Source organism: Gadus morhua, chromosome 19, assembly GCF_902167405.1.
Source record: "Gadus morhua chromosome 19, gadMor3.0, whole genome shotgun sequence".
Classification (NCBI taxonomy): Eukaryota; Metazoa; Chordata; class Actinopteri; order Gadiformes; family Gadidae; genus Gadus; species Gadus morhua.
The window spans coordinates 3401573-3423709 of record NC_044066.1 but is presented as its reverse complement, the minus strand read 5'-3'; the positions used below and the strand labels follow the sequence as shown (position 1 = coordinate 3423709).

General features: G+C 44.3%; 3 protein-coding genes across 7 annotated transcripts in view; 2 read left to right on the top strand and 1 right to left on the bottom strand.

The window, feature by feature from the left end:
• The window catches only part of si:dkey-88l16.3 (low-density lipoprotein receptor-related protein 2), a 32501-nt gene extending 26208 nt beyond the window's left edge, over positions 1 to 6293 (top strand). For 2 of the 4 annotated variants that reach the window (XM_030342455.1, XM_030342454.1), the window contains exons 42-48: positions 67 to 265; positions 1322 to 1447; positions 2342 to 2449; positions 4396 to 4560; positions 5255 to 5513; positions 5661 to 5763; positions 5931 to 6103. In XM_030342455.1, the coding sequence (XP_030198315.1) occupies positions 67 to 265; positions 1322 to 1447; positions 2342 to 2449; positions 4396 to 4560; positions 5255 to 5513; positions 5661 to 5763; positions 5931 to 6011 (1041 nt within the window). In that variant the 3' untranslated portion in view covers positions 6012 to 6103. Of the gene's footprint in view, positions 1 to 66; positions 266 to 1321; positions 1448 to 2341; positions 2450 to 4395; positions 4561 to 5254; positions 5514 to 5660; positions 5764 to 5930 lie in introns of those variants that run through there. The other 2 variants (XM_030342453.1, XM_030342456.1) reach the window with 2 other exon arrangements.
• A 548-nt stretch (positions 6294 to 6841) lies between these two features.
• LOC115532588 (fibropellin-1) lies at positions 6842 to 11868 on the top strand. Of its 2 annotated transcripts, none has more exons than XM_030342452.1 (5): positions 6842 to 7023; positions 8658 to 8817; positions 9607 to 9743; positions 10179 to 10236; positions 11281 to 11868. In XM_030342452.1, exons 2-4 carry the CDS (start codon positions 8665 to 8667, stop codon positions 10216 to 10218), a joined length of 330 nt encoding a protein of 109 aa, XP_030198312.1. In that variant the 5' UTR covers positions 6842 to 7023; positions 8658 to 8664; the 3' UTR covers positions 10219 to 10236; positions 11281 to 11868. The 2 variants fall into 2 exon arrangements, with proteins under 2 accessions (XP_030198312.1, XP_030198311.1); XM_030342451.1 differs by having other exon boundaries at positions 6846 to 7023; positions 8583 to 8817.
• A 3062-nt stretch (positions 11869 to 14930) lies between these two features.
• Positions 14931 to 16756, bottom strand: cldn23.1 (claudin 23.1). The gene has a single exon (XM_030342474.1). The coding sequence runs from the start codon at positions 16635 to 16637 to the stop codon at positions 15822 to 15824; it is 816 nt and encodes a 271-aa protein (XP_030198334.1). The 5' UTR covers positions 16638 to 16756; the 3' UTR covers positions 14931 to 15821.
• Positions 16757 to 22137: the final 5381 nt, after the last annotated feature.

Here is a 22137-nt window from a genome sequence, read left to right as displayed (position 1 = left end):
CGGATCATTGCTAGCGGGATGGTGTCATACATGGATCACTGCTGGAGATGGCGGGATGTCTTTCAGGGCTGTACCTCCATTGCGGTCCACCCCCCCTCCGGGCGTCTCTGCTACTCGGCAGTGGGGATGTCACAGAAGACTGCGTCACAGGTTGACTGTGCCTACATGGACGGCCGTAAACGGGTGGTCCTGTGGAAGAAAAGCAACATCCCTACCTCCCTGGTTTTTGACAAAGACGGCAAGCGGATCTTCTGGGCTGATTTAGGTACGGACTGGAGCGTTGGATAACCCTACAGACTCGCACGGGGCATAGTGTGATGTTGGCCATCACAGGGCTCCAGACTGCGACCAGATGTTCGCATTTTGTGACCAAGATTTGAGTGTGGGACTGAATTTTACATCTGGTCGCGCACATGCGACCAGTAAATTAGCTTTTTTTATTCCGTAATACCTAAAACCGCATCCGACCCGTGTTCCGACAGTACCGTGAATTACATTCCGCACCCGACAAGACCTGCTATAAATTGATATCGACGCCCGACCCGCACCCGAAGGAAAATTAGGCACATTAGATACACTATCTGGAGTTTGTCGTGGTGCTATAGATTGCTGTGCAAAAAAAGCATATCATCCACTGTTAAGGGTTTTAGTTGACTCCTCCTGTCCTGAGTAACATAACCGAAGAAAAAATAATAATAATCGCAAAACCTGCGACTGACCCGCGCTGTTCGGGCGTCCGGCACACACCCGGTACATTATTTTTCATCCAAAGTACCCACGGGTACCCGAACACGTGCAGGATTCTGTTTCAGGTGCCATAAAGGGCTCTTCACACGGGAGGCGTTTGTAGCGCCTGCTAATGCATTCTCAATGGAGAGGCAAGCGGGGAGAGAGGAGGCGCAGCGTCCTGTCAAGCGGTACGACAAGCGGGCGTACTCCCGTGAAACTGTTGCTTCTGTTCTCGTCGCGTGGAAACCTTTGGTATGGATGAGAATCACAATAAAATGTGACGCTGAATTTGAAACGGCACATTTTAATTTCTGCATCTATTATCAAGATATTTACAAGTAATACACCAAACATTTGTAGAAATGTGAATATTTGGTTGGCTTCTTGGTTTACGCTGTATGCCACTAAAATTTCTGGTTGCGCCCCGAATATTTTCAGTTAGGGGCCACAGTGCTTCTAGAGAAAAGTTATTCTGGAGCCCTGTAACATTTGATCATTCAGTAGATATTGTTTAATAAAATATTAGATTATTACATTTCAGTATAATAATGATTGAATCCTCTTGCACCCATGATGTAATGTCTGTGTCCAGCTGAGGGCGTGGTGGGCTCCATGGGCGTGGACGGTACTGGGTACAGGGCCTACCAGACGGGCCCAGGCTTCCTCATGCTCTTCACCCGTGTGGACAACATGCTGCTCTGGGTGACCTCTGACCAGGGTGAGCCTGACTCGACACGCTCTTGGACGCCCATGCCTCAGAACATGCAAGCGTCTTTCTACAGATGGCCCGTTTTGGCTTGAGGAAGAATGTATTGGTTTTTATAATAGATTCACCTCATCAGTTCTAGCAGTGATTCAAATAAATGCATATTAATGACATTTCCAAATACACTTGCATTAAACAATTGGTCGATCCTAGTGCGGTAGTAGTTATGCCTCTGGTTAGCAGATGTGTATGTTAGAAAACTAACGTACAGTAGAAAGTAGAAAACTATAGACGGATGGTTTATGTAACTATTTAGACAGTTGAGTGGGTTCTTTCTAGTAGCTGTTTAGACTGTTGGCTAGGTTGTAGTAGCTGTGTATATATCTGGCTAGGTTGCAGTAGATGGTCTAGACAGATGGCTAGATTACAATTCACTAGGATTTAACAAGGAAGTGTTATGATGAAGTTGATGTTTGTATTTCATGATGGGCTGCCAGCAACTCACAGAACAGGTTTTACAGAGAATTGTCAGTGTTGGTCACTTCCGCTTGAGTCTTGTTCATGCCATGTCTTTGTAGCACAAACATGTAGAATATAAAATGCACAATAACTACAATAAATAGCCTGTATTGAAGGCCTATGTCATGCATGTTGCACAATGTTTGAAAGAGCAGGAAGCAGAATGAAAAACGGAATGCTCAAACAAATGTTTCATGTTTAGACCCTAACAAGTAAAATAGTTTCTCTACTGGCCAGGGATTTCCATGTTGAGATTAGATGGAAACAAGTTTAATTTGTTTCCTGAACAGATGTTTCTCATTGTTTTGCTTATTTGAAAAAGCTATGAAAATGAATATGAGGTAATGAGCATTTGCATAGTTTCTAAAGTTCCAACTGTTTCTGTAGGAACCAGCAGACTGTGGGTGAGCGACGGGCTTCAGCCCAGACAGCTCTGGTTCCAGATAAGGTCCTCCCTGCTATCTCTCAAGGCCTACAGCAGGTCCAGCCAGACGGGTACCAATCACCTTACCACTGATGCTAGCTCCTGTTAAAACTGTTGCCATGTTACATGTCTTTTTTTTTTTACTGCTGTTGCTAGCTTACGATGAGACTTTTGCCTTAACTGGTAACGTCTTTTACTAGGACAAAGTTTTTATGTTACCAAATGTGAATACATATTACCATCTTCTTACTAGGGCACTATTTTACCGACCTTACTACGTTTCCAACTCATCCTAAAAGTTGATGTTAAGTTAACTATCTTTGTATTTTCGGAAGAACTGCAAAGAGCACTAATCATTGTAGTGTTGAGCATGAGACATTGGGGTGATTATGTTGCTGAAGGTACTTCCCTGGTGTGTGGGGGTGGGTGTGTGGTTAATGACATGCTCACCTGCATGGGCTGAACAGTCAAATGAATCGGATGAGTAGTAGAGTAGCACAATTGTACTTTGTTGTGCTCAGCTTGCACAACCAGACGATTAACATGGTAAGTATTAAAGTGGCTTTCTGTAAAGCTCAAGAGAGCCTGGTGGTAGACTTGGTTCCAGAGGGATGGCTTGAAGAGGTGGATTCTCCATTAAACCGCTCCGTGTAGTGTATATAAGGAGCAGTAAGTTTTGGAGCGTTCACATGTAGTATATGCTACACGTTGACGCTCCAAAAATAAGCAAGATAAAACAGATTTTTTTGTTTTTATAAACGGTTTATTTGTTTTTATTAGCGTGACTCCCCATTACGTAAGACGATATCCATTGCCATCCTAAGTGGTTCACGTGTAGCATAAACTAACTAATTAGACATATGTACGGGTAGTCAGCTAAGAGGCTAACTGAATACAACATATGTAGGGGCCACATTAGTTTTGGCAGGACAGCAGCATTAAAACAGCGGTACATTTATGCAGGTGCACACCCAGGGGCTGAAGAAAAAGATCTAGGTAAAGGTCTGTTCTTTGATCAATTTCAACCTTTAAAGGGAAACTGTAGGAATATTTTATCTACTTGGAAAATTGCATTCAAACGAATAGTGCTCACTTTTTCAACTGTGCGTTGCAACTACAGTGCTTATATTGCTCTACAATGCATGAACTATGTGCTAATTAGTAATGATACATTCTATAGGGTAGGGAGAGGAGGGGACAGGGAGGCAGATGATCTTGGGAGGGAGAAGGCATGAAATGCAACTCTTATTCAATCAAACATGGCCTACGCTGCTATCCACCAACGACTGTTTATGCTTTTAACTATACATGTTCTACTATTATCCTGTCTAGTGCCTATGTACTGAATTAAAAATCCAAGCAATGTCAAAATCTTGTTAGTTAGAACGTAACATTGACTTTCCTGTCGAAGTAAGCAGGCAACTTCAGCATCCCTTTTGAAAATCGTAATCCTTCATTAGCTCTTTAAACCTGGGAAAAGCTACTGCGATTTTTACCTTAGTCTTTGGTCAAGCTGGCGTTTTAATTCCCTTTGGTTTGCACCTTTTGGGAAGTGGGTTCCTTGAACTTGCATTATGAAGTGCAGGCTTTCAAATTGGCCGGTGTAGTGACAAACGCGTCACGCTGAGCTCCCTCTAAATTGGCTCTGAGCGAGAACGCGTTTAGCCTGCTAGTACCACGTAGTGCTTTATGTCCCTATCGGCGAAAAATAGTTTTTCATAGTCCAGTAGGACATGGAAGCCTAGGATAAATCCGATTTTTGGCAGAGGTGATTTTACATCAATAAGGACTTATTTAACAATGAAGACATTGATTTTAGCTAATGCATAAGTAAAAATGCTACAGTGCCCCTTTAACTTTTTGGGTTCAACATGAAGATCCTTTAAATCTGTTGGCAGTGTTCCACTGCTGCGTGGTTCGGTTCTCACTGTCACATTGGATAAAAGCGTCTGTTACTGCTACCATTTGTGACTACTAGAACTGTCATGGCTCTGTCCTGTGTTCTTGTGTCTTCCAGGGAGCAACAGCTGCTCCGTTCAGAATGGAGGCTGTGCTCAGCTGTGTCTCGCACACCCTGACGGGCGGACCTGTCGCTGTGGGTGGGACTTCCGCATTTCAGATGTCACTTCCTGTGTTTCGGTGCCGCCCTGTGAGCCTGGCCAGGAGTCCTGCGGAGGTAGAGGTCAGTAGTCCTACAACACACGTCTACCCCAATCAGAAACATTGAAGTACTTCCAATAGCACGCCCTGGGGCTCAGAGTTCAACTGTTTAACACCTATGCAGTTTGACTACATAACCCTGATGCTGTTGACTGCCTCACCTTGAGGCTGGTTGACTGCCTAACCCTGATTATTAGTGATAGGGTGGTTATTAGGCCCCACTAGTGTTTTTTTTTTTTTTTTTTTTTTTTTAAAGGCCAATGACTCAAAATCTTTTGGCAATTACTGCAATAATATGTTTAAAGAAACCAGGATTACAATTTTTATGCCAGTCCCTGCAAACTATTCTGTGAACGTCCTTAAATTTGGACGGGCATAAGTGCAAGCTTTTTAATTTGACAGGGCAGTGACAAACGCGCCACGCTGAGCTCCTATGTTTCGGTCAAGCTGGCTCCCAGCGAGAACGTGGTTAGCCTTCTAGTAGCCTACCACGTGGTGCTTTATGTCCCTCTCGGCCGTTATAGTTTTTCATAGTACGGAATGACATTGAAGCCTCCTTAGGACTTACCCGTTCAATGTAAAGAAAATAAAATTCAGATTAATGGCAGATGTGATTTTACAACAATGAGGACCTAGGTCAGCTGAAACTCGAAAAAAGGGCTGAGTTTGAGCCAGGAGTTCCCTTCCACTTTAAGCAACACTGGTCTTCTTTTCAGGCGGTATCAAAGCTTGGGTTGGAGTGGATGAGGCCATCGCTGCCGTTCCCGGCGTCCAGAAGAACTTGACTTCCTGTGACAGCACGCACTGCAGCGGCCAGGGAAGATGCTCCGGCGTGGACCTGGCCTGCCAGTGTAACCATGGCTACAGTGGCGAGTTCTGCCAAGTGGAAGAGGGAGGGAGCCACGTCCCCGCTGTCATAGCGACCCTGTGCGCCCTGACTGGACTGGTTGCTGCGGCGGTGGGGTACAAGAAGAGGTAACGCACCAGTTGACTCGGGCTGCGTTGCTCTGTCCAAATCTTGTCTTTTAACATGCACAACACAATTTATTAATGTACTTGGCTTTATAATGGTCTCCATGTGGAAACTGGTGGGCAGGACTTAAATGTGAGGTGTTGTCGCAGGCGGGCGTGTGGGCTGGGGAGGAGGCGGTCCATGGAGAAGGAGACATTGATGACCAACATGGCGATGTCCCTGCCAGAAGACTTCTATGACTCCGACACCGAGGTGAGAAACACCTTTTGAATTATAAAGGGTTCCTCCAGCCTGGAGCTTGTATGTTCGGGGAAGGTCCTACGGTAAAGAAATAGATGCACAGAGATGAATTGCCTAGAAATGTTTTGAATGTACCACAGGGTTCTTCATAAATTTAGATGCGTTGTTGATCTCTGCAGGATCTGGACTCCCCCGTGGACCCGGTGGAGAATGGCACGCCAGCAGAACCAGACAAAGAACCCCCTGGGCCCCAACCCTAAGGACTAGTAACTTAAGACTGTCCAGACTCCTGGATGAACCGGCCACATGTGACATTATAGTGCATTATACCCTTTTTAAATGGACATTTGACTCGACCGTGTAATCATGAAATAATTCAAAAATACATGTAAAAAAAATACGTTAGTCTTTCTTACCATGGCTGGACATTATTCAAATATTGGTTGCCTCAATGAGTCATCTGCTTTGACTTCGGTCATGCTTGGGCAATTTATTTGGGTGTGTCATAGCTTGATATCTTTACTATTAAACATGCTGCTGAAACCAGACTCTCCTCTTTGCTTCTTGTCCACAACAGAAGGTATTCCATTGGCTAGACTGGTCACCTTTGTCCAAACAGCTGACCTAGTTCCAAGACAAATAAAGTTGCTCTCATCAGTCAGTCCCAAAGGGTTTCACATGCCCCAAATTAAGACACCAAGTGGGTTCAATACAGTTGAACCCTGCTGGAAACACCAGGATGAATTCTCCAACCCTGAGGGAAGGTAAAATAAATCCTGTAACTGAGTTAACGTTCCTATGGACCAGATCAGAATGGGTTTCCTCCGAGCAGTGGCTGACCTCAATATGAAAGAAGTCACACATTCTTGTTCCTTCTTGCCAAATCACTGTGTGAAATGTTTTTCAACAAGTTACCTACTGTAGATGTAAAGTTCCTTGGATGTATCCACCCACCACCATGCTAGAACAATAGTTGGGCAACAGTCTTATCTCTAGAGACTGCGTTTGTTTGCAGACTCCTTTGGGATATGCTTCCTAAATCACTGGAACAGAGTTGAAACGGCATGTAGGGGCATGACCAGGTCCAGGTAGTGGGAGGGGTGTGTGTGAACGGGGGAGGCAGCTCTTCAAAACCTGGTGTTGGGTTCCCCTTCCATTGTACTCCGATTCCTCTAGAGGAGACAGAAACCCACCTCTGCTCCCACACCCTGACAACAGACCAGTTGAGAGGCCGCCCTGAGAGACAACTCTAGCCCGTAAAAGTCTTCTTTGGTGAGTTGACTGCAGTGTGTGCGTTTCGGAGCTCTCCCGTGTTCTACAGCCATATCTGGCTGCCTGTGTAGACTTGTCATAGAACAAAAGCCTACCAGATCAGTTCCTCATTTTGGTTTCATGTCTTCATAAGCTGATCTGAATGCTGTTGAAACTGAGTTTGGAGAATATGCCTTGCTCATATGTACCGATTTGTTTGATACATTTTTAAATAGTTAGCTTCTCCCTGTGATGTCCATGTGTCCTTCTGAAGGAATGTGTTCAAACTCGCATCCCCTAGAACGGCTCATAGATTCAAACGTTGTGGAACTCTATTTCGAACTCAAACAAACTTTAAATGAGGGAGAACATGTTGTGATTGTATGACAAGGTAAATTCTAAATGTTGTATTTCATAATATTAGTAATAGCTTAGATGTGTCGTAGGCCCTTGAGGTCCTCTAGTAGCTGATATTAATGTAGGCAGATCAGGCCAGGGTAATAAAGTGAAGGGACTCAACTTCTAGAAACGCATGACTTTATTTTTCACTTTATTGCATCTGAAAGTTTTTTGCAGACCTACTAAACAAAGAAGCGTCAAATCTTCAGAAGTCTAGTTTGGGTGGATGCTGTGCTCACTACCAGAGCCAACCAGTTCCTTTGTGGTTACTAGAGTATGGGCGTGCACATGAACACAATGAAATAGGGTCCCACCTTGTCATGTAATTACTCCATTGAGACGTATAAGGACTGGTTGAACCATTTAAAAAGAAAAAACACCCCAGAGGCCCTATTTTAATACGTTTGGTTCCAAAACCTTCTACACAACACATTGTAGACTGAAGGCTGCATGCTGGACTGCATGGAAGATGTGTAGTCGTATGTAGCTCCTCATAAGTGAATAGATATTGTTAAAGTTTAGATTTGATGCGGTCCTCTTCTACACTCCTGACTTGCTCGCCAAATATATAAGTTCATCCGAATTCAGCTGCTATCAAGTCCGCGAGCTTCCAAAAAGGCAATACTTGGGGGGGGGGGGGGGGGGGGGGGGGGGGATTAGTTGATACCTGGGCAAGAGGGAACCGTAACCTGTTATCCTGCGAGGGATTAATTATGCCATTTTAAAGGAGGGGTCAGAGAAGGGAATCTGTTGTTGGGCTGTAAGACAACAGATGGGCCATTTGATGTTGGAGACAGACAACAGGGAGCAGAGGAACAGAATACACAAAAAGGAACAAAACGTGGGTGACGCCCCGGTGGCTCAATATAGAGCGCGTACAATATAGGCTGTCCTGAACGCTGAAAAATGAACTCAACGTGGGGGACAGAGGTGGGCACTGGTAGGGAGGGATGTGTGGACAGGGATCTGTCGTTGGGCCGTCTTCGGGGGGAAGGGCCATTTGATGCTAACACCAACCCCTCAGTGGCTCGTTTGATCAATGGCTTAAAGAACAAAATAGGGTAAGAGGCAGGGAGGAGAACAGGGTGGAGCAAAACAATATCCAACTGTCTAACAATTAATACAATATTCACCCTGAGACCATTGATCAACCTCATAGTTTTCGATCTTTTATTCTATAGGTAGTGCCTTCCCAACCATTCTCTAAACCCAGCCATCCCACCTTCCACTTCCTGGTCCATCCATCCATCCGTCAGGTCCCCCATGGCAAACTCCATAGCCCCCTTTTTCCTGCCCCGAGTGGCGGACCTCAGCCTGCCCCCCTGTGGAGAGACGCAGTGCAATGGGAGGGGAACTTGCAAGGACCCCATAGCAGGAGGAGGAGGAAGCTTCTGTGACTGCATGCTAGGATACAAGGTAGGACGGGACATGCTGTGCGCTCTGAACTCCATGCATGCAAATCAAACGCTATTCTGGTTCAGCGGGTATGCATACACGCCATTGGATGGCAACCGGGGATGTTTGGGAAATGATGTGAATGAAAGGCTTCTATAGAAAATCACAAGGAACTGGTATAAGCCAGTGTGCCCTGGGAAGGTCTAGCAGATATATTGTGGGGTTTAATACCTGACACGGGTAACAGGGATGTTGGAGAGGATTAAGTCCTGACACGGGTAACAGGGATGTTGGAGAGGATTAAGTCCTGACACAGGTAACAGTGATGTCAGAGGATTAAGTTCTGACACAGGTAACAGGGATGTTGGAGAGGATTAAGTCCTGACATAGGTAACAGTGATGTCAGAGGATTAAGTCCTGACACAGGTAACAGTGATGTCAGAGAGGATTAAGTCCTGACACAGGTAACAGTGATGTCAGAGGATTAAGTCCTGACACAGGTAACAGTGATGTCAGAGGATTAAGTCCTGACACAGGTAACAGTGATGTCAGAGGATTAAGTCCTGACACAGGTAACAGGGATGTCAGAGAGGATTAAGTACTGACACAGGTTTGTGATGTCACAGGATTAAGACCTGAAACCGGTTAGGGATGATCCCACAGTGAAAACATTAACGTTGGAACTCATTTGTTAACTTGACCTGCAGTCATTGACTGACAGATGATTTATGATGATCGATGGAGGATGATTGGTGGATGTATTTGGGAAGTGGATACTTGTGGTTCTGATGTGCCATCCCATAATCCCAGGGGGATAGGTGCGAGGACACGGTGAACGATTCCCTGAGTGTGTCCCTGACCCTCGGGGTGCTGGCCTTCATCGTGGGATTCATCCTCATCGCCTTCCTCGTCGCCAAGATCCGACAGAGGCAGAAGAAGAGGAAGAGGTCGGTACTGGGAGCGCAATGTGTGGCATGGGTGCACTATAATGTATATATTAATATATACAATATAGATATTATGGGTGTGCTGTGTGGGTATTATGGGTACTGTATTGATATTATGGCGCAATGTATCGATATTATGTGTATACTGTATGTGTGTACTACTATATCGATATTATGGGTGTATTTTATGTGTGCATTACTATATGGGTGCACGTGCACTACTATACGTGTGTACTGTTTTTGTGTACTTTATGAGTGTACTACTATGTGTGTTTACTACTATATGGATGTACTGTAGGTCTGTACTACTAGGGTGTACTGCATGTGTGTACTACTATATGGGTATTATGGTGGACTCTGTGTGTTTGCCTCTTGGGGCTGCTCCTTAAATCGTTCACGTCAATCTTGATTTTGAATGTGCGTTTTGATCCACAGGTCAGAGTTAATAACCAGGGGATACCGGGTGGATGTGTGACCGGGAGGTCTGAGCACGGTAGGCAGGAGATGACACGCTAAATAAATTGGTCCTCATTTTAGATTTTGGGTACATTTGGTCTAATGAAGTGGTGGTATAAATCCTTCCGCTGATGTGAGGTAAATCATTATGCTGCCATTCACACTGATAAATACTACGTCATGTCACGTGACTGGTTGTCAAGCCTCACTCGGAAGAACACCAGTTAAGGATGCTAGTAGTCACGCAGCCGTTGGCAACGTTCAATATGGACACTGCCGGAGGACGTCTGTTCATACCACATAAGGACTAACGCGTATAAGAACCCAACGAGGGACTGCTTCTCAGTCCATCCCCAGTGTCTACAAGCCGACATTCTCCATCAAAACGCCCCTTATCCCTAACTACTTCTTGATCACATATGCATCTGAATTAAGTCGCTTTGGATAAAAGTGTCTGAACGATTATAAAAGATCATTAAAACTACAGATGCTCCGATTGATCAGACGCCGATCAATCTGGGCATCTCTAGTAACCCCAAAGTGCGGATCAAAAAGCTGTATAGATGGCAAAGGAGGCAGTTTAACGTTCAGTGCTGTTTACTGAGAACTTGCATAACTTGTGCGCTTTACCCTCTTATACAACAGTATGCATGCAGGGTCTAATGGGGTTCAAAGACTTCACCATCTTCAATCGAAAAGCTGTATCCTGTCAGCATCACTATGCTAGCACCTGAATTAGTCTTTCCCCACCAGTTTTGAGTAAGAGCCCAGTTTTGAGAGCCAGAGCTTGCAGCGCAGGGCTGGCCTTGTTGTTGTCCTGCCTCCGGTCGCCAGTAGGCGGCGATGTTCAGCTAATGTTAATGAGACAACTTCATAAAGCAGAACCGACTCAAACTATCACACGGAGAAGGGCAGATATCGCACTCATGTTAAGTCAACTGTTCCTTCATGTTAATTGTATAACAACTAATTATTTAAGGGTGAGGGGGTTATGAAATCACATCTATAGTGTTGTGCTTAACTGCTGAATCAGGTGGTGCATACATTGTGTTCACATAGTCGTCTTATTCTTTATGCACAGATGCGCAGCGTGGACCAGAACAATTCAGAACGATCACAAAACTGACTGAAGATCATTGAGACCTGACCGATGAAAACCACCAACATACAACATTAGTGCTGTAATACCGATCACTATGACCATTGTTGCTTTTCTTTACATGCAGCCAACTGTGTTTTCACCTTACCATGATGTGTAGTATTTATCAGACATGCAAAGGCTTTGTAAGCAAAGGTAGATGTGTGTCCTAAACTAGTTCCCTGCATTGTATTTGCATCCCATCATATTTAACAGGAGTCAATACTTGAAAAACCAGTTCGTCTTCATTTAACATGAGGTCTCCTGTGATTGGCTGGAGCTAGCTGGGAACTAGGGGACCGTCTGATTGGTCCGCGCAGTTATGAAATATTTTTCATGTTTAAAAGAAAACATTTCACGTTATTGATCACTTACCTTCCGTTAAATGTTCTTTATAGTTAATTTTGCTATTTAGTGGTTCTGTGCTAAACTAGCTGTAGGCTATAAAACATATGTTTATGCTTTTATACATTATTCAATGCTCTATTTAGTTTTTGTATTTCCCATTAAAATATTCCTGAGTAAGGATTATATCTGTTGGTCCTTTTATTTGAATGCAAACATGACAATAAAATGCCTTGATTTGAAAGACGTGTTTAACATTGTACAACAGCTCTTATTTTAACAGCTTGGATTAGTGCTGGTTGTTCAACTCTTATTTTGACTGTTTAGCGCTAGTGTTTCTTGAGCAACTCATATTTTCAATGACTTGTCTTTCATGTAGAGACTGTAGTGTTGGAATAAAATGCAAAATTTGCAGTTTTTGATTGTAAAAGAATGAGGCTGATGGTGTTCCAATCATCAGTATCAGTGTCAAGTATCAGTGTTTGCTAAATAATGAAACTTGGCACAAAGAACGACTAAACCTATTTATTAGCCATTTACATGAGCTGAATACTCTACTCTTTGATATACAAAGACTAGAACCCCTCAACCTGCAATTTTATTGCGTGCTCTGATTATAGATTGAGGGATTGGAATATATCTCTGCAGTGTTTGTGCCTGTCCACCAGCCAGTGAAGCCTCACCCCTCTAAGGTGTGAGAGAAGTCCAGTTCTCACAGCACTGCTTTGTTCAGACCCGGGGTGAGGTGGCTCTGTCAGAGGACTCAGTGAACCAGTAGGCCTGCATTGCATGCATACTTGGAGCGTTGTTCCAACAGCGTCTCGGAAGATATGGCATGTACACAACTCCTGCAGTGCAGATATTTACAAACCCCTTCCTGTGCTGGTCCACGTTGTCGGGGAGATGAAGGGCTTTGTGCTAACGTTAGACCTGAATCTATCCCTCGTTAGGTTAACGTTGTTTCTGGCTTAATTAATGTGTGTGTGTGTGTGTGTGTGTGTGTGTGTGTGTGTGTGTGTGTGTGTGTGTGTGTGTGTCTGTGTGTGTGTGTGTGTGTGTGTGTGTGTGTGTGTGTGTGTGTGTGCAACCCAGTCACTAAAATGTACTGTAACTCCTTTGTAATATAACTCCTCTAAACATTTGTGCCTCTTCTTTTCTATAGGCCTGCGTCACAGTCTGGGAAGTGCAATACTTTGATACAGATTCTGCATTAAAATGTGTTTTGATAGCAGTTAGAAATAGTTATAAATGTGGCTTTTATCGTCATAATCTTCGTACAGTGATTGTGTCTGATTAGTCAGTTAAATTGCTTGTGGTGTTTTTCCTGCTCATTTGGGGTTCTGAGGGACTATAGTCGGGTTAGGCTATATTCTGTCTCAGAATTATTAAATGTATTCATTGTATGAAAAACAGGATATATGCGTGCGTATTACAGAAGATTAATAATGGCCAAGGTCATAAACACGCTCATATGAATATATACAATAACTGGGGGGCAAGGAGATTCAGAACAAAAGTCTTGTTCACTGCTCTACGTGTTTGAAAGACTTGTTGTGTTATCAAATATGTCATTTCAGTTATTTAAAAATTACAGAATATACCCTGATTATGAAAATGAAAGGCACAAACTAAAACGTGTATCAAAACTCATTTAACATTTTGCTGAAACGATGTTGATATTGCATTTTCCACTGACAATCAAATGGCCTATCGAAAAGAAGAGGCCAAAGAAACGTAGGCCTCTGACCAATGTAGAACTATTAACGGGACACGTTTTCCACCTCAGACCAATGTAGCTATACCACATTGTGATGTGAGGCTGGGTTGGTGTGTGTGTGTGTGTGTGTGTGTGTACTTGTTAAATATAGGTGGCCGTCTCCTTGTACCTTTCAAACTTCTTGGTGAACAGGACAGGCAACATTTCAGTGACGTACGGAATTCCTTTTAGACGTGTATAGTTGGTTGTTATATAATTAGGGTTGAACGCTGTATACATTCTCTCTCAGTAATTGTTGGGCTGTAGGCCGGCTGTTCACTACCTGATGGTCTTGGATGATACATTTGATGTTTTGCTATGGAAGTACACGTTAGCATGGTCTTGGTAACAGACCCATTGGTCCCCTTGGTAACCAACCAGTGGTAAGGAAGTGTTTGAATTTGCTACACTTCCATCTGAAGTACTATGTGCACTCATACTTGATATCAAGGAGAATTTATGAAGTTCTATCTACAATTCATACATGTATAGAACTTCATAAATTCTCCTTGATGTATGTATACATACATACGATGCGGTACATCCAATACATCAAGGCGATTAACCTTGCCAAAAAATACAATTTACTGTAATACTGCATTATCAACCCTCTGACTCAAATAAAAAATTAGCAAGTTATTAAATTATTATTCAAAAGTAATTCAAAGTTATTCAAATGTTATAAAATGTGTATATATTGTTCAAATCTCCGGACTAGTATTGACTATCAAACATTTAAATGATAGAAAAGTTTGGCGTGGGGCCAAAGATCCTGGGGGCCTTCTTCAGAGGCACAACGGAGAGCATATTGACTGGATGCATCACTGCCTGGTACGGGAACTGCACTGCCCAAAGCCGCAAAATGCTGCAAAGGGTAGTGCGGACAGCTGAGAGGATCAGCGGATGTGATCTTCCCTCCATCCAGGAAACCTACAAGGCCCGGTGTGTCAGGAAGGCCCTCCGAATCATTGGGGACCCCAGCCACCCCAACCAGAAACTGTTTGAGCTACTGCCGTCAGGGAGGCGGTACCAAAGCCAAAGGGCCAAAACCCAGAGGATGACAAACAGTTTTTTCCCCCAAGCAGTCAGACTCCTGGAGAAACATGCACACTACCCCCCAACCATCCACACGCACACCACAACAACAGACTGGTTTTTAACCAACTATTGTATTTGCACAGCATTTGTCTATTGCACAATTACCCTACCTGTGGCTGCTATCTATACCACTTGAACACCCTACACTTCACACTTTATTACACCTCATTACTTTATAGTATTATTGGTGCTGCTACTTACTTTTTTTTTTTTTTCTTATTTTATATATTTTTACTTTGTTTCTTTTCATATGGTTTCTTATCTGTATTTATTTTATCTTGTACTGTTGCTGCTATGTGAATGTTGAGGACCCAAGCCTAAGATTTTTACTCTTGTGTACTGTACAATAAGATGTAATAAAAGTTATTCTGATTCTGAAGAATGAGTCATGTGATGAGGAACTTCTTGCAGAGTTTTTAATGGAATTTATACAACACTTAATCCATAATCCAGGACTAACAGTTCACTAGTCTTTAGGACAAGGCCTACAGTTCACTACTGTCAGTTAGGAATACAGTTCATTCGTTTTTTAGGACTACAGTTTACTAGAGTCTTTTAGGACTACAATTCACTGTCTTTAGGACTAAAGTTTACTAGTCTTTAGGGACTAAAGTTCACTAGTCTTTTAGGACTACAGTTCAGGACTACAATTTTCTACAGTCTTTAAAGACTACCGTTTTCTACAGTCTGTCAGCAGTATAGTTTACTACAATCCTGTTTGTTAATCTACAATCTCAACGAGGAATGTAAAGTGCATATCAAAATAAAAGTATTGACAATGTACAAAAAATGGCTGCCAACAAATGTATCAGCTAACACCAGGACAACCTAACCAATATGTTCCTTCAAGATAAGGGCTTTTTACAAAAATCTATGTACAGCATCTAAAATCAAATACATTTCGTAAGCTATTAAAAAAAAGTTTGTATTTGTTCTTCCATGTTCCGGATGTTAAGATGTAGGCTAATATATAGGCTACAATATATTAGCCTACTACTACTTCTAGGTCTTTTACTTTAAAGTAATCTCGCTTCAACAACAGCGGATCAGTGTTTTATATCCATGTAACAGATGATCGGACCTCATGCAGGTGAGGCTGTGGTCATTGGGGTTTGAACCCCGGACCACCTGCATTGACACCCATCCCAATACGTAGTCCTAATCATAACAGCCCAGAGTCCCGATCCCACAATACATATCGCAGGATACCAATGCTTCTTCGATTAACCTCCGACCCCCTGCTGTTTCCGGGTCCGAGCATCTGCTCAGCGGGGTGCGCGAGTCTCTAGAGGTCCACGTCGTAGGGCCTGCTGGTGTTGGAGTATGGTGTGTGGACGGAGCGGGCCGGAGCGGGTTTTGCGCGCGGGAAGGACACGTCGTCGTCCCGGGAGTAAGCGACGCTGCTCGCGCTGCTCTTGGAGCTTGACAGACTGGGCACCTCCAAGCGCCTTGGCGGCGGGTTTTTCCGGTGTCGGAACTGCGAGTTCCTGACCTCGTCGACCGGCCTCTCCCCTCGGTTCTTGCCGCCGCAGCAGCGGCAAATCCCGATGAACATGACCAGCCCCGCGAGGACCTCGAATATGCCCCCGATGTAGCCCAGGATGATGCAGTAGCCCACCCGCAAGTCGCTGGAGAGGTTTGACACCGGGATGTCCTCCAGGATGTGCGTGTACCACGCGATGGGAATGAGGGTCATGACGCCCGACAGGAAGATCAGCATCCCGCCCAGGCCGGCCAGGGTCCAGCGTGGGGTCGCACGCCAGCAGCGGACCCCTGGGATAGCGACGGCTAGGCCGATGAGGGTGACGATGAGAGATGCCACCATAAGCCCCTGGGCCACCTCGATGATCTGCTCGTTGAAGTAGTCCGTGTCCTGCAGCCCGCAGCCCAGCTGGCTGGTTTCCGTTGCCCGGCAGATGTCCCAGATGCCCTGCTGGATGAACTCGTTCGTTGGGGTTCCCGGTATCCCGTGTATCGTGCGCCAGTTGGGGGCCACGGTGGCGACGAGGTCAAGGATCCAGCCGCACGGGGCAAGGACCATCCCGAAGATCAGGATCCCAGGGGTCCGCAGCGAGGTGCGGATCCATTCCTGGGACGGCATGGTGCTGGTGGTGCAGGTGGTGCTGGTGTTGTGGTCCCTGTGTCGCTGCTTGGAAGTTTTGCAGTGCAATCAGCGGTACAGTGAGCAGCGACCGACAACAGGAGTTGAGTTTCACTCAAATCTTTTGTACTTATAGAGTAGGCTACTTTGCTGAGGCGGAGTTTGCGGTGACGTCACCTCGAAGGGGTTTCGGTCCGTCCTCATTGAAATCCAAAATACATATTTCAGAACAAAAATAGATGTTTTTATCGTGATAAGCAATGTGTAAGAAACGGCTGATGAAATGTGGCTTTGTTGAACTTCCACTATTGTCATTAAATATCAAATCAACACCCGATCAAAACATTACAAAGCAGTTGGGTTCTTAGTTTGAGTGACAGGTGCCAGTGAGAGGATGCATCGATCAGAATGCAGATCGGCAGGAACGACTGCATTTCTCTGCTCTCACTGGATTTAAATAGTTCTCCTTCACACAGAAACCACCAGTCATTGTGACTATGTGTTCCACAACCTAACACTGATAGGCCTATCACTACCAAACGGTATGTCAGTCAAATAATTTTTCATGCATGCAGTCGTTTCCCTTTAGCCTATACTTACAAAATGTCAAAATTACATAATTGACATTATCGACAGAAGTGTAGATATTTAGCAGTAAAAAAGAAAAGACAATTATTGATATAAAGTCAAAATTCACACGTTATTTCTGCTTTTAGGTACAAATAAAACATTTGAGAAATTTCCAATTTGATATGGCCCACACCCCTGGGACACCTCGAAGACGCAACGGTTTGTTTAATTTGGGCTAATTTTAGGCCGGTGGTTCACTGGTTTGCTACCTTTGACATTAGAGTTACCACTAATTTCAAGACCTTTCACAGACTTCCTCAAAAACAAAAGGTAAATATATAAACATACATGCACTGGCTGAGCAAAGAGTGCCAGTGCCCCCTTTACACAATTAGTAGCCTGCAAGAAGGCCGGCTAGCGGTAGGCCTATATAGTGGAAAGAATAAATAAACATTTTTAACATTAACTTTCAATTAACATTCCTTGATAATATATTATGTATATAATCATGTAGGTTATTTGTTAGTCGGCTTTATAGTTTTTTTCAATTCAGGATTATTGTTATTTTGTTTTTGTTTTTTTGTTGTTGTTTCATAGGTTGAAACACAATTTAGGTTTGGGTAATGACTATGCGCAGAACCTATGCGCTAATTTCACTGAGCTTCTGCGGACCATCAAAGTTAGATCTTTCTACCTCACGATTTAACCAAAGTTTGACTGAAAATTTGAGGGCAGGGCGGAATGGCCAGTTCGCCCCACCTCTTTACAACTGCCCAAGAAGTTGAAGGCACCTTCGCTCTGTAACCTCATAGTGGACTGAACGGCTTGAGAAACGTGAAAGAGATGCTGAAGGTCCCCTGAGGACATGCAGGATCAGAGAGAGCGTTCTCCCAGTTTTCCTCCCTGGCCAAGCTGCTCGGCGGCACTGTGAAGATTGTCCGTTCGGTCGCCAAGGATGGCTTAGGTTTCCATGCATCGGTCGCCATTCCTCACCAGGACCTTACCGAGGGGAGGCAGATGGGGGCTTCTCTGGACTAAGGTGGTGGTGGAGGGTGAGGTTTCATGTGGTTCTTTGCTCATCCTCAGACCATCTCTCTATATCCGTGCCAGAGGACCCTAGATCTGTCGGTTTGGACCTGCATCTCACGGTCAGCGAGGTGTAGGGGGGGTGCAGTGAGTAACTTGCATAGGGTGGAAGGACCTCGGGAAGGGGTAGCTACGCCAACAGCCCTGGAGACGTGGGATCCACATTAAAGTTGATAATTGCGCTTCCACTCCAGCTGTCCTAGCATAGTGAGCGGACACCAAGAGTAAATGGTAAATGGACTTCATTTATAGAGCACTTCTCTAACCCGCGGCCACTCAAAGCGCTTTACATATTGCTAACATTCAACTATATCTACACACATTCACACACTGACGGCGGTGTTCGCCATGCAAGGCGCCAGCCAGCTCGTCGGGAGCAGTCAGGGTGAGCTGTCTTACTCAGGGATACCTCAAGCCGGGGATCGAACCAGCAACCCTCCAGTTACCAGCCCTACCTCTTGAGCCACATCCCGCCAGAGTGAAGATCGTCAGCACTAGTAATGCTTGGTCAAGCCATTAGCTTCACTATCTTCCGCAGGGCCATCTTGTGAGGCCGTCCATTTAGCTGCTTTAGCGCGTTTAATCGTGTGCGTTTAAAGCCGGGCCTCTTCGAGTTGTAAGTGCTTGGGAAGGATCTGAAACTTGACCCTCTCTGTGACCTCTGTTGACAGGATGTTCCCCGGAGCGACTCTGAAGGGAACTCCCAATATGGCCCCAGGGTCTTCACGGCCTGCTGTACCGGGAGCAGAACGCGGTGTGTTAAGTGTCTGAGGCGCAGCGCCGGGCACGCAGAGTATGGTTAGAATCCTCCAGAGCTTCATTTATTATTGGTTTATTTGCAAATTATATATTGTTTTAATTTTATATATATATTTATACAACGGGGGACCTAAATCCAGCGATCTGATTGGTTCCCAACTGTTGTATATGAGCGTATACATAACTGCTATGACGGCCGATCATTTTGTGAAAGCTGCATATCACTCCGCGCCTGGAAGTAGAAACAGTTACAAAGTAAAACATATGTTGGATGATGGAGAGGGCAGTGGCGTAACTATCGGTAAGCAGGGTATGCGGGCGCGTACGGGCCCGGGCCAATCAGGGCCCCCAAAAAAAAAAAAAAAAATTGCTCCATACCCCCCCCCCCCGTCAACAATCGCTCCGACCCCCCCCGTCAACAATCGCTCTGCGCACCCCCCCCCCCCCCCCCCCCCCCCCCCCGTCAACAATCGGAACAAAGTCTTATTTTGGCTTTTCCTTTACATGTTGTGTTCATGTTAACCTATTTGCCGTGAAGCAAAACTGCAGAAATTGCTGTTGTAATTTTACTGCAGGTCGTAAGAGGGCCGAGACCACAGCTGTTTGTCGAGAATGTATCGGACCCTGATCTTTAAGTTAACATTTCCCTCCAATAATGTAAGGACATAGCATTCCATGGCATTGACACTTTGTTCAAATGCTCTGTGAAACTGTGTTGCGGGCTCACTCTGTTCAAGGGGAGCCTGCGAAATGGGTTTGAAACCTTGTCCAATGTATAAACAAGAGTACCTATACTATGGGCGTATTCACACCAGGAAAGAACAATGTTTATTTTTTGGTTTGGTGTGGTACCTTTTCACATTGCAATTTTTTTAAACAGTCCCAGAATTGAACAACAAACCCACATGTGGGCAAAGATTGGTCAATCATCGGACAAAAAGGTCTCCAGCATGATATCATTGATCTGCGGACCGGTCGAACTCCTTCTCCCTCATCCTGCTGCTGAATGTGTAAAAAATAGTCGTGGCTCAACATGGAGCAAAGAGGAGACGGAATGTCTATTGGATATTGGACCCAAATATCCAACAGACATTCCAGCTGGGTCTCTGAGTTCGATGGTTTGTATTCACACCAGCCCAAAAGGTCCGAAACAGCGATTTATTTGGTTTGGTTCGAACCAAACAAGGCAGGTGTGAATGAGCCCTAAATCGTCTCGCAATGAGATATTGCGAACAGGAAGCAACAATGGAGGAAAATGGAATGTCATCTGAATTCGTCATCGCGGGTACTATTGTCATGATCAGTGGTCCGATTATCTGAAACAAAACAAATATTTTTAATGTTTTGTGAAGGAATGCAAAACATTGTTCACATTTTTATGTTATCTCATCCACAATAGCATCCGCAGTTAAAGACCCACCTTCAACACGGTAACCTTGTTGTCATGAAGCCATGGGCCATGAAGCGCCGAGTCAAACAAAGTCAAGCCAAGCTAGCACATGTGCATGAAAAAAAAACACTATCGTTGACTATCGTCCAGGTATATTTAAATAAAAGGTTGTACACAAATGCTTTGAGACAACTTACAATGTTTGAGGAGGCAACTGATATAGTCTATGATGTCATAGGCTATAGAAGTAAGTGCATCAACGTTTTTGTTTCATAAGTCACAGTCTGCCCCTGCCCCAACCAGAAACCTATGATCAGCCCAAAGATTCATACAAAACTCAAAGGCCCAACACCTTCAACTCTGGGGACCCTGATACCGACATAGCACCCAGATATGAACTTCAGAAATCCATCAAGAAATGCTTCAGGGACAAAGGGGTCCAACTACTCCAGCTCTGAACCCAGTCACATGTGGAAGGGATTACCCTGCATCAGGTAATACAAAGAGAAAATCATGGGGACATTGTTCAATCCACCGCATTGTTCAAGTCTCTCACAAGTTACTCTCTTTTAAAGGGGAACTACGCAACTTTTTTGGCTTAATTTGTGATGGTGATGGGGTGATGGTTCTATAACACTTTATGGGATTGGTCGCTGTTTCGACTCCCCCTAGTGCATCTTGGCGGAAAAAGGGAATACATTTCTGCCGGCGACCCGCCGCCCACTCTCGTGGGAGTCTCGGGTATCGCGAAGCACCGAATTGCTTTACGGCACTACAGACCCACAAACACGGAAACGGCTCGATATAAACACAAGTAGCGAAGGGATTGTTACATCCATCATGGATCAGCCGACTAAAAAGAGAAAGAGAAACCCAATGTCGGAGAGAGAAAAGGGAGACTGACCGACAGAGAGGCCAGACATGAGTAAACGTTGGTCGAGCTTCTCAGGAATAGCGTGAACTGAAAGAAAAAGAAGACTGCAAATCGGATGCCGACTTGATATGGCCGTGTTGCTCTTGAAATTGTTAGGGTGAACTTTGTTCTCTTTGTATTGTGGCTTCTTGATGTTGATAGTCTCTGTAAAAATGTGTTTGCTCGATCGTTTTGTTGTGAGGCCTGTATGTTTCTAGCTTGCTTGCTTGCTGGGGTGTTAGCATACTAGCTACCAAACACTATCTACTTTCTTTTCGCAAAGGAAGCTCAGGAGTAACCTCTTTATAAGAATATTGTATACTAAGATTTGCACTGATGTTACAAAGGACAGTTCAGGAGTCCTCTGCAGTGTTATACTTGGAGAAACTTGTTTTGTAAAAGTTGTTCTATTTTAATATTTTTTTTTGTTATGGAAGTTCATTGTTCATGGCCTGCTTAGTTTTTATTGTGCTACAATTAAAAAGGTGATACATGATGAACAAGTGAAATGAGCTTTATTTACACTTCGACGCATTGTATCCAAAGATCCAAAATAGTGATCTCAGTCAAAGAGAGGGATATAGCACCTCCTTGTGGAATGTTTACAATGAATGCAGATCAGACATTAAAATCTAGTCCAAACATATAATTAATATTTAAAATATATCAAACTCAGATATCCGACGTCTAAGTTTGAATAATTCAGATCCAAATCTTACCCTATCATTCCTCCCAGTGATTATTTCCCAGATAAAGGGTTACCACTAGGCTAGCTTCTTAAA